Raw genomic sequence first — 12692 nt, 5'->3', positions numbered from 1 at the left:
TTATCACCTCTCTCTAAACCTCTGATCTTTTAATTTCTCCTCTTACTTCCACCCATTTTGTTTAAATTGGCCACCTTCCCTCCTCCTTCTGCTCCTTCCTTGTCTGGGTCTTTCTCCTAAAACAGGTGTCACACGCACAATGAAGGAAAGAGTGACCAAGCCCACAGCCATGGCCCAGGGTCGTGTCGCTCACATGATTGAATGGCAAAACTGGGGCATGACGACGGTGGGTTCGGGGAGCGTCCTCCAGTCCCGCATCACTACCCAGGAGCGAGAAAAGGAGCGGCGGCTGGAGAACGACGCCTACAGTGACCTCAGTGATGGGGAGAAAGAGGCTCGCTTTGCAGCAGGTCGGTTGGATGAGGACAAGAGTTTCACACCCTATTAACTGTCATCAGCCACTTGAGTGGTACTGCAGGTCTTAGTAACAATTATCCTGACTTGCCCTCTGAATTCTCACCTCAGGCATCCTGCAGCAGTTTGCAATCTCAGAGGCAACGCTCCTGGCGTGGTCGTCAATGGATGGTGAGACTCCGCAGTCAGGATCAAACCAGGGAAGCGTGGCTCACCTCAGTGAGGTCAACCAGGAGAGCATCACCAGTCGAGGTAAAGGACTTCAAATATGTCTGAGGCTTAAAGTCCAGGTAACTGCTGTCGGTGAAACACAGCCACATCATTTATGAGTAAGAAATTGGAAGAGGTTGGAAAGTGGCAAATCAATTTTAAACAGAGTAGTTAGAGTATTGTGTTACAGCGTCTCGTCTCTCTAGACCAGAGATGTCAAACTCACTTTAGATTGTGGCCAATGGACAGCCCGCTCTGATCGTAAGTTGCCTGGACAAGTGAAACTCCTCTTTCTGTAAGCGTAAGCAAGTTTAATAAAACAAACAATGCACTGCTTTCTTTACATGACAAGAAAGTGCTGCTTTGGCCATAAACTGCAAGAAATAATTTGGTAAATTTAGAGAAAATGTTCTGCTAGCTCGTTGCGCAGACTGTCCTATAATTATAAAACAGAAAAGTTTTGTTAATTGACTGAATGTCCTCTTTTTGTTTTCTTGGGCTTTTTTTTTTTTTATTTTTATTTTTTATAATGAACCCACTGTAAAAGTCATACATTTCTATAGTAGATGGCGTAAAAACAGGAACTTTCCTATTTACCTATTACTTATTTACTTGTATATTTTAAACCAGTAGGAAAAGCTGTAAAACTTATGAACACAGAAGTCTGGAATTTATGCCAATCTTCCATTTTCCAGAACTGTCCAGTGGGCCAGATTGGAGACTTAAGCAGGCCACTTCTGGCCCCCAGACCTTATTCTAAGGAGCTTGGAAAGAAAAGCGTCTGGACTTTAGATGGGGATGGACCATTAGCAGTCTATCTGCATCTAAAGGACAAAGGTCACTCCTTTGAGGATGCCAGTGTTCACATTTTGGACAGAGAAGACAATTTGGTTTGAAAGAGGAGTGAAAGAAGCCATCTATGTCTACTGTGAACGGCCATCTTTGAACAGAGGTGGTGGTTTACTACACCAACTGTTTGCCATCTATAATCCAGTTTTGAGATCCCTTCCCAGACGCCTTAACGCCTACTCACATCCTGGGCCTTCGGACCTCAGGAAATTGCATGATAGGGTGGGGCCAGGTTTCGCAATGAGTTCACCCGATTGTGACCTACACCCGTTTTCACACCTTGGCTTGTGTGATTAGGTAGAGGATCATTAGGGGGTCCATTGTCCCCCTTAGGCGGACACTCCAACGGGGCTTAAATCTGGGACTCTCCACCATTTGACCTTAGAACTGAAGAAGCTTCTCGGATCAGAGGTGAAACGTCTTCAAGCAACTTAAAGAAGTCCAGATGCTCTTCTTTCCAAGCTCCTTAGACCACGATGACCTGGATGACTGAGAACCTTCACAGACCCCAGACTAGACTTGTAGTCAAGACCGCCTAAACCAAGACCAAGACAATACCAAGACCAGAGGGTATCGAGACCAAGACAAGACCAAGACCAAGACAAGACCAAGACAGACTGAGTCAAGACCAAGACAAAGTCGAGACGAGACCAAGACCAAGACAAAAAAGTCTTTAAACTGCAGCCAGATGCTGCTTCGTTTACGGGTGTCAGGCATATTTATGTGTTTTTGCGATGCACTCGCAGAGCCCTCCTCACCGCTGTCTACTGAGTCCAAATCTCTCGACCTCTATGCCATTCTGAGACAGCAAGACCAAGACAGCGAGACCAAGACAAGACCGAGGGATCCGAGACCAAGACAAGACCAAGACCAAAGTCTGTTGAGACCAAGACACGTAAAAGTGGTCTCGAGACATCCAACTCTATCCCAAACCTTATGTTTGACACCTCTGCTCTAGACTTTAGGCCATTTCAGTTTCCAACATGAACTTTTGGAAGGTAAACCCAGACACTGTATCGATATAAACAGTGATTTTGGATATTTGCAGTTTACTGCAATGTTGCCTTAGCACAGACTTCTGAATGCAGAAAATTAGAGTAAGTGCTTTGCTGATTTAAAATACACTTTCTTAACTGCACCCTGAATGCATTAGTCTTAACTGATCCCATCGTTTTTAAGTCAGACACTTAGCAAAATATGTGGCTGTGAGCCCACTTTATAGCCCTCCAACTTTGAGTAAGAAACACTGGAGGCAATCAAAGCTCTGTCTGCACTATACAGTTTGACAAAATGATGACTCAACAGTGCGAGGTGTGCCAGTGTTCAACTCTGTTCGGTTCATACTGGAGAGTTTCTGTCATAACATTTTCACCCAGTGTGGAAAGATTTCAGCTGAGTTTTTTTCAGAGTAGTTAACAGCCAGATCTACATTTATCTTAACAGCTATTAGCTTCAACTGTTGGTCATTAAAAGTTGGAATTTCAAGATTTTAAGAAATTGCTCCTTTTTTTTCCAATTCCAGCAAATTTGAAAAGTGGGATTTTTGTAAAAATCATAAAACACAGTGTTCCTGCATCCATCTGCTGCCCCCATTTTGAAGAGTGCTAACAGCAGCTGCCACATTTTTTTATTTCCTGCAGATCAGATATTGCACCACTCCTCAGCGGAGGTGTGGCCTCACACATACGTCTCCCAGGGCCACTACTGCCTCTCCTCTTCCGACGCTTGGGAGCCCATCAACAACGATCCCTCCGTTGTGGCGTCTCCCCCTGCTGGCTCCTACGTTATGGGTACGGAGGGCTACGATGGGCAGGCCGCAGCTCACTTCCTGTCTCAGCAACAACAGCAGCAGTTCACTCTCCAGCAGAGTCAACTACAACAGCTGCAGCAGATCCAACAGTTTCAGCACTACCACCAACAGCAGCTTCTGCAGTATCAGCAACAGCAGGTGATTGATTGAGAGTGCCGCCGTCTGGGTTTTAATCCAAATGAGACACTACATGTTGCTGCTAATGCGTAAGGCTTGAGTATCAGAGATGGTTGTTATAAAATACTGTCTGGTAAAATAAATTTATTAACACATTATTTTATTTATTTGTTCACTTTTGTATAGGCACAAGTACAGCACATGAACAAACCCACACATCACAGCATTTATAGACTAAAAAAGCTGGGCTTTTATTCAGAACATGTTCTCAGAAACTCTTACCTGCTGGGTTTCATGCTCAGTCTGAAATTCGCTCTTGACTGTGGAAATAGAAATTCAACAAAATAATCTTAACTCAAGATTTTTCTATCTAATCATCTCCTTTTATTTGTTTTTGTTTTTGCATTACTTCATAAAAAAGATTTTAGCCTAAGCAATGACTCAACCGCATCTGATGTGAACGCTGACACACCTCACACTGTTGAGTCATCACTCTTGTCAAGAATCCTTCATTAAATGCTCAGCTGAACCTGCAAAAATATGACATTCTTCCAAAGGGAAGCATCCAAATCATTTTTAAACAAAAATGTAAAAAAAGAATTCCATGGATGAGGAATTAACGAAGACCGATCTACCGCAGGTACTTACACCCCGTTAGCTTTGTCAGAACTTATTCGACATGCATCTTTCAGCCAAAATAAATTAAAAAAAACTTGATTTCTTATACTGTACAAAAAGATCTGCATATCACCTCTGTTGCCTAATGAAAACAAAGTCAGCTTACTGCATACTGACATGGGGAGCATGTTATGAAACATTCAAGCTGGCAAACAGGTCGCAAACGACTGACAGATCTTATGTCTTTCAGTCACTGCTCATTCCTCACATTTTACTGATTAGTCTTTTCTGTGTGTTTCAAGTCTCTGGAGCACAGGCTACACAGTGCCAACCACTCTTTGCAAGCAACACCCAACAGCACCATCCACAGTCTGGTTCATCAAATTCACCCTCCGCTGGTTGATCTGTGGAACACGGGGCAGATGGAAACCTATCAGGCAGAAGCCGGCGGGTACATGGGTGTGGCGGCGACAGTGGAGCCAAGCCTGTGCGTTCCCACTGGTGAAGAGATAGTAGGAACGGAACACTCCCCGCTACTGGAACAGCAGGAGGAGGAGGACGTCAAGGTGAGTTGAACATGGGGTTGCATTACATAAAATTATCTCTTCAGTGATTAATATTTGATTTTGTAGCTTTCTAAGCGAGTTCTCAGAGGCAATTTGTCAATAGAGGGGATACTGATTGACATTTTTGATAAGAATTGTCTGCCAGTACTTTAATTCAGTTCAGTTTTCTTTGTACGCATAGCACCAAATCACAACAACATTCACCTGAAGTTACTTTATATTATAAGCTAAAAAACCTACAATAACAGAAGAAACCCCAACGATTAGACGACCCCCTTTGAGCAATCACTTGGCAACATTGGAAAGGAAAAACTGTGTTTTGACAGGACCTCTGAGTGAACCATGGTCAGGAACGGGCAGTCATCTGCTGTGGATGGTTGGGGGTAATGGCAAAAAGAGGAAAGTGAGGTTTTCTAGCTTTTCCTTGGGTACATTTAAAAGTTTTAGTACGTTAGCCGGGCAGCTGTGTTCTTGGGTAAGATACTGAACCCACTTTTCCCCCGAGACATCGATCAGGGTGCGAGTATGTGCATGATTGTTAGAAGGGTTAACACCATCACATCCAGAAGGTCCTGGATTAGGATTTGTTTTCCCATGTGGAATTTGCATGTTCTCCCTGCACCTGTGTGGGTTCTATATGGGTACTCTGGCCACAGTGCACAGACGTCCATATTAAGTTAATTGGTGAAATAGGTGTGAATGCTTATCTGTCTCTCTGTGTTAGCCGTGCAACAAAATTGGCAACCTGAGCAGTTGTACCCTACCTTGGTATCGGCTCCAGCCTCCTGACCCTTGAATTAGATAAGCGGAATAAACTGAATGGATGGATTTTTTAAACTTTTGACCTGCCGAAGACATATACTTTTACATTTCCATTATTTTGACTGAATTGATGACAACATTAACTGATGATAAAAATATTGGATTTGGCTACAAATCCTGCCTAGACCCCTTCGGGGGGACGTAACAAGCCTCAATAAGATAAAGAATTTGAATAGATTAGATAGCAGAAATATCAGGAAACAAGAGGAGGGAGAGTTGAAAACCACAGTTGCGGCAGGCCTCCAAACTTCAGTTATTTTGGGGATAAATTATGTAAAAGGTGTGAAGAAAAAGGGACTGCTATGAAAGTTTTCATGAAAATTGCAGGGAGCAACCTTATTAATGCACAAAACGATCAGTCACCTATATATCTAATTCATGAAGTCCTCATCTTCAGGTTGATTTTGCTGTGCAGCTCAAGAAGTCAACACTTTTTAGCAGCTGAGCTCTTGTTGGCAATCCATCATTGAATAAGCAGTGGTATAGGATTGGCTGCTCTTCCTTATGACAAAAACCGTAATCACAATTATTTTGGTCCATATAAATGGACTGAATGCTGAATGGTACTTATGTAGCACTTATCTGTTCTAACTGAGCACTCAAAGCATTTTATACTACGAACCTCATTCACCCAATCACATACACATTCATACAAATCTACACCTAACCGGTTTTATCTAACATTCACACACACGCCAAACTCTGATGGATGCGTCGTGACTGATCTTCTGATTGGTCGACATCTTGCTCTACATCCTCAGCTACAGCTGCCCCTATAAAACACAATCATATAACACAATAATTGTTTTATCCCAATTGGATATATTGAATATAATTTTTGACTTTGACAACCTACAGTGGTATCATGGTAGCACAAAAAGCTTTAGGAAAAGATTCATTGGCTTTTCCACCCATGTCAACAAACATGCTAACATTTCTACCTGTTAGAGAGTAGTAAGCTTATTCCTGCTTGTTTATGTCACAATATAGCTGCAATTTTACTGAGAGAAATGGGGGGAAAGGGGGAAAAACGGTAACAGCCACTAAAAACTGACTATTATGTATCCCAATAGTGTTTTATTATAGTGCAGAGAGGCTGATAGGTTGGTCATTCGATTTCTGACTACATTTAAGAGTCTTTGAGCAAAACACTGAACCCCAAGTCACTTCAGAATGTCTGTGTGAATGATAAGGACTGCAAAGAGCTCTGCAGACACAGCTACAGTTAAAAGGCATGCTAAGTGCAGACCATTTACCATTAAAAATTAATTATTTGGACTTTGGAAACCTTGACTTTAAACCAGCATTGACTTGAGGTCTGCAGAGAAAGATTATGTATTGCAAGCTTCAAAACAGTTTGACAGTTGGCCTTGAGTTGAGACCGTCTTGACAAAGTGTACTTTGATGTGTCACGGTTATCTTCATATTTGCCAATCAGTCTGTTAGCTGATACAGTTGGAGAAATCTGAGGATGGATTTTGGCCCACTCCTCTTTACAGAAACTCTTTAATTCCTTCAGATTTCTTGACTGCCCATTGGCAACTTGAAGCTTCAGCTCCTTCCACAGATTTTCTACAGGACTGAGGTCTGGAAACTGGCTTTGGCTCAGAGTTTCTCTTCTCCAAAAACAGCGGGTTGAGTTGATACCAAAGGTTTTGGTTTCATCTGACCACACTGTTCACTGTTCAGTAGAAAACCTAAGACCGATCTTCACATGTTGCTTCTTGAGCAGGGGGGACCCTATGGCGTAGTGTGTTATCAGTGGTTTTCTTGGGGACTGTGGTCCCAACTGCCTTCAGATCAGTAATAAACTCCGCCTGTGTAGTTTTAGGCTGATCCACCACCTTTCTCATGATCATCCTCAAAACATGAGGCAAGATCTTACGAGTGAAGCTCCAGGAAAAGGGCAATTGATGGTCATTTTATATTTCTTTCATTAGCAAATAGTTGGACCAAGAGTAGTCACCTTTTCACCAGGCTTCTTGCTGATGGTCTAGTTGTATATCCCAGCCTTGTGCAGGTCTATAATCTTATCCACGATATCCTTTGACAACTCCTTGGTCTTTTCATGGTGGCGGAGAGGCTGGAAAGAAAGAAACTGACTCTGTGGACAAGTGTGCTTTATAAACATAATTGAGATCAAGGGCCTCTGTTATTGGTTGCTTGGTTGACTGGTTGATTGATTGGTTGAATGATTATACCTATCATACTTACTTCACTCAATGCTATGCAAATCAATTTATAACTTTTATATAATGTGTTTCCTGGATTTTGGGGTGATATTCCATTAAAATGAAAATATCATAAAAACCTGAGACTGTTCATTTCTTTGTAAGTTAACCAAACTTACAAATTCAGCAGGGGATCAAATATTTGTTTTCACTACTGAAGAGGACAATAGGTAAAAATCTATCCACATACATAAGTTAGTCATCTAGTTCAGCGGTCCCCAACCCCCGGGCCTCGGACCGGTACCGGTCCGTGAGTCGTTTGGTACCGGGCCGCGAGAGTTGAGGCTCAGGTGTGAAATGTATAGTTTTCAGGGTTTTTGTCAGTTTTCAGCGTTATTTTGTTATCGTTTTTATCGTTTACTCGGTTTTCCTTGGTCTTTTCACGTGTATTATGAATAAATTTTCTTTTTTTCGGTACCGGTACTAGTTTTATTTTGTTGTTTTTATCCGCGACACCTTAAAGGCCGGTCCGTGAAAATATTGTCGGGCATAAACCGGTCCGTGGCGCAAAAAAGGTTGGGGACCACTGATCTAGTTGACCTTGTGTGTTTCACTCTTTCTGCCCTGATCAGGAAGAAGATGTGGCACTGTGCATGGAGCAAGAGTCGGCCACATTGACTCCACCCACACAACAAGGGGATGCTTCTGGTGGCAGTAGTCCGGGGCAGCTGCCAGCAGAGCCAATCACAGAGCGGAAGTTGTCTGATGTCACTTCTGGTCTCATTCAGACACTAGAGGAGAAGGAAGAGCCAGAAGAGGGGCCTCCTGCTTCTGTGGCAGCCAACTGAGTTTGTGGCAGCCAAGAGACAAATGAAGAACTGACTGGGGAGTCAGCAAGATATGAACATAATAACACAATATATCTCTATTACTCTGTTCCTTTTCAGGTATCAAAACCACAACTTTTTTGGTTGCAAGGTCATTTCTTCAAAATGGTGAAAAATAGATTTGATAGTGGACTCCCAATAACAGTAGAGCTGATGCAACAATGGACACCTGTTTCTTTGCAAGCCTTACATCCCAAAGGTAACTGAAGAAAAGAGAGATGAAGGCGGAAGAGAAGCACCAACCGAGTGAATTATATCCACCGGGAAACTGCACTGAGACAAAAAAGAGGGGAATGGAAACATGCATGCTTTTTATGAGACAAGCAACTCGACCCTGTCATCATCTAATAATGATAATGGAAATCTAAAGTAATAAAAAAAATAACAATAATTTTGTAATAAAAGAAACAAAAAAAAGAACAACAATCTATGTATAAGTGTATGATAAGATATGAGATTTCCAGTGGGAGAACTACTCTGTTTACAGCTGTTATTCAACACATAAGATAGAGTTTAGTCAAATTTATTTCCCCATTGCATCAAACACATGCACTATACTTTACATCTGGCAACCCAAGCACTTTCACAGATGATTGAAGTAGGCCCAGAAAATCTCAGCATTTCAGTGAAATGCAGTTTTCCCCGAGGCACAATCCAGGGACAGGCCCGCCCTGCTGACTGGACACCCAAAAACCCTGCACAGATAAGGATTGTACTGTAAGATAGCGTGCTTCCTACTCTGTCTCTCTGTATGCATGTTTCTTCAGAGTACTATGGAGTACCTGTACTATACAGCACTGTATAGACTTTGCACTGAACCATAGTATCCCAGGTGTGGCCACAGTGGCCCCGCAGTGGGCCTGCGGTGGGTTTGAGCGGTGGCTTTCATGACTGAGAAATAAACACAGAGCTGCATATGTGAATCTCTGTTGCACTGATGCAATCCCAACAGATCAGAGGTTCCCTTTGGACTGTTGAGGTTACCCAGTTTCCGCTCTGAAAGCTTTCACCGACAACCAAAACCGAGCCACTTGACAACGCGAACCCTCAGCTGCTTTTTTTTTTCCATAGACGTAATTGCGATGAATAAAGGATGATAACCACTATTTTGAATGTACTGGAAGACAGGCGGCAGTACACGAGTGCTGCTTTGATGCCTCCTCCGTGGTCCACAAGAGAGAGAAGGGAGCGCTGTTCTTATGAAACAAAAACAAGTGGGGGAGTCTTTCAACCATGTTGGAAAGTGGATTCACTGCTGGCTCACCAAGACCACAACAACACACACACACACACACACACACACACACACAGATATGAATATCTAAATTGTAACCAGCAATAGGCAGGCGAGACACTGGCTTCCCAGATCAGTGTCAGCTCTGTCACAAATATGTAAATATTCTGAGTAAATAAAGAAATTGCCTCTCGCTCACAATCACAACTGTTCTATTACAGTATGATTTCTTTATTTTTGTACACCTCTTGGGTCCCACCTTATTTTGGGGATTGCTCTCTAACTCACAGCTTAGCCTAGCACAGTTTAGTTTTTTCTTCTTCTGTGTGCAACAACACAAAGACAAAATCGGAGGAAATGGGAGGGATGTTGTGTTTTAAGTTGGGTGATCGAATCAAACTGAGGGGCATTCAACTCGCTGAGACCATCGGCGGTGGAAAAAGTTTGGCGACGGCGACAGGAGGTTGCCACTCAGTCAGCCAATCAGGGAATAGAGCGGACGATAAGGACTGAACACTGGAGCTGAAAAGATCGGTGTCTTCCTGCTCATCGTTCTTACTGTGAAGCAGCTGCCTGGATGTTTGACAAGCATGGTTTATTTTTTGTGGGTTTTTGTTTTTCTTTCACCGGAGGAAGGACGGTGTTTGCTAGCGAGACGTGGAGTTAAACAGCGGCGGTGAACAAAGTGGACTTTCCGTGCATGGCTCACTGACAAAACTTTACGACACTACAAAACCACTGTTTTCTCTGTTGGAGGAGCACCTTCTCTCACTTTGATGATTGTGTGAGAAACTTTTAAGATGATAAGATATATGGTTTATTGACTTGAATGAATTTATTTATTGATTGCTTCTTTATGCAATGTTGGGGACAATGTTTATTTTTCTACTGACCTGCTGAATTCTGAGTTAGAGTAGGTGTCACGGCTGTAAAGCACTCTCGTTTTGTCTGGTTTTGAGCACTTTTAACCAAGAAGAGATGGAGCAGTTTGGCAGCTCACTGTTTTTAAAAACTTCAAGAATTTCAGTAGTGCCAGGTGACAAAAACAACTTGAAGACTGCTCAAAACTGCAAACAGAATGTCTTTACGCACTGGCAAATATTAATTTATTTATTGAAAAATTACTTGGTGGGGAGGAAAAATAAGACATCTTGTACAGAGTATAATTTCACGTGGGTACCAACCCTTCTGGGAGCAGTATCTTTTTTTTTTAATGAGTCAGATGACGTAATGTGGTGGAAAGACCAATGCTTTATATATATTTCTTTGACCATCGCAGCTTATTTGGGCTTGACTGTTTGCTAATAAGCTACATCACAAGGAAACATGCATGAACTCCATTATAGACACTGCTTCGCTTTGGGTTATTTTTATTTATTTATTTATCTTTTTATTTATTTTGTGTTGTTGCTTTCTTTCTTTTTTTCTTTTTTAATTAAATCTCAATGAATGAATAAACAAATAATAAGAAGCCAAAAATATTTCTGTGGATGTTAAGGTTTACTGATCACATCTTTGTTAACCTGCTGGTTTGCAGTTGAGTCACTCTTTTTGTATTTCTACTGCCATCTTCCAGTTACAGTTACAACTTGTCTGCAGGCATGATGCTCAAAATCTGCTTCTGGTCCTCTGCCTTGCTCCTTCTCTTCCTTTCCGTCTATCTCTTTGTATCTGCTCTGTATATTTGTGTCTGTCTGTATGTCTGTCTGTGTACAGTAAGATGTCCACTGTCTTGTTGGAAAAATCACTGCCAAAAAAAGAGAGAAAAAAACCCCCAGAAAAATAACTTGACGTTTTCACATCAGTCATAGGGAATTTGATAATTATAATCTGGAAGTGTCTGGCAAAAAAAGTAACTGCTGTATAAAACGCTGTATAAAATTGGATGGCTTCTGTAAAAGTCTGCATAAAATTGGATTTGTTTGAAATGAGGCAGTGTGACTGGTGATACCAGTGAACACTTATAACACTCCCACCTATGCATGCTTGTTGGATGGCTGTCACAGGATGGTTCTTCCGTGCTCCCCCCCCCCCCCCCCCCCCCCCTCTCTCTCTTCTGTCAGCTCTCCGTTTCTTCCCGTTTCTCTTCCTTTCCCCTCTTTTTCCTGCACGACCTCCTATTGACCCTCCGGCTCCTTTTACCTGTCTCCTCTCCTTTTCCTCTGGTGGAGAAAGAGCAAATAAACAAAACCAACAAATGGCATTTCTTGTGCACACGTGTGGTTATGTTTTCACAGGTTGGAAATAATTAGATTCTCACATGTTCACCTCCTTTCTCTCAAGAGCTTAGTGATATGTTTTTTTTTTTTGGGGGGGGGGTTCTTTTTCTTTTTTGGACTGACAGTGGGTGTCTGCGACCATGTGCTTGACAGACAAAAACAGCAGTCACAAGGAGCTGGCAGCAGAGTAATCCAGCCTGTCATGCTTTTCCAAAAACATCCCTCTCCAGTCCTTATCAGGGACTTTTATGCCAGGAGAATATTAACACAGCCAGGCCTCCTCCATAGGGACTAACTGCTGATTTGTTCAAGCTCACATAGGAATCAGAGGCTGAAACACACTGCTGACCTTCACAGCACAAAAATGTTTATATGCATGCAGATGTTCTCTTTTTAGACTTTTTTTTATTACCCTCGCTCCTTTTCTTGACGTAGTATATCCCAACAATTACAAAACTAATTTGTACAAACATTAATGCTCCTCAGTGGATAAATAATTGTGTTCCACTTAAGCTTTACTTTTACTGAATGTGGAGTATTTAAAAAAATATGAACTACGCTTATATCATGTATAGATGTAATATATACTCTATAGATACATGTTGTAATTTTCAACAACTTATTATACTTTGGGTTGTTTAATCTGTGATCTATACACCTTGCAGTAATTATTAAGTTGATATCTACATTATGGAACCCAGAAACTCTAAACCAAAGCTCAACACTAAAAACTGTGAGCGCCTTAAGAAGTTGCTTTGCAGATCTTGTGTTACCAATGCTAAACATGAAGTCATGGGAGTGACATACAACAAGACAGTTTTTAATTTAAATTTAA

General features: G+C 41.9%; 1 protein-coding gene across 5 annotated transcripts in view; it reads left to right on the top strand.

Moving 5' to 3' along the window:
• The window catches only part of fam131bb (family with sequence similarity 131 member Bb), a 28756-nt gene extending 16915 nt beyond the window's left edge, over positions 1 to 11841 (top strand). For all 5 annotated transcript variants that reach the window (XM_084943379.1, XM_084943382.1, XM_084943381.1 and 2 more), the window contains 5 exons: positions 126 to 350; positions 466 to 606; positions 3054 to 3361; positions 4261 to 4524; positions 8150 to 11841. In XM_084943379.1, the coding sequence (XP_084799505.1) occupies positions 126 to 350; positions 466 to 606; positions 3054 to 3361; positions 4261 to 4524; positions 8150 to 8365 (1154 nt within the window). In that variant the 3' untranslated portion in view covers positions 8366 to 11841. The remainder of the gene's footprint in view (positions 1 to 125; positions 351 to 465; positions 607 to 3053; positions 3362 to 4260; positions 4525 to 8149) is intronic.
• The last annotated feature ends 851 nt before the right edge of the window (positions 11842 to 12692 follow it).

Source organism: Perissodus microlepis, chromosome 11 (genome assembly GCF_051167445.1).
Source record: "Perissodus microlepis isolate ML-2025 ecotype Zambia chromosome 11, ASM5116744v1, whole genome shotgun sequence".
In the NCBI taxonomy this organism is placed as follows: domain Eukaryota; kingdom Metazoa; phylum Chordata; class Actinopteri; order Cichliformes; family Cichlidae; genus Perissodus; species Perissodus microlepis.
Note: the sequence above shows the minus strand (reverse complement) of the source record. Positions and strands in the feature narration are given on the sequence as shown.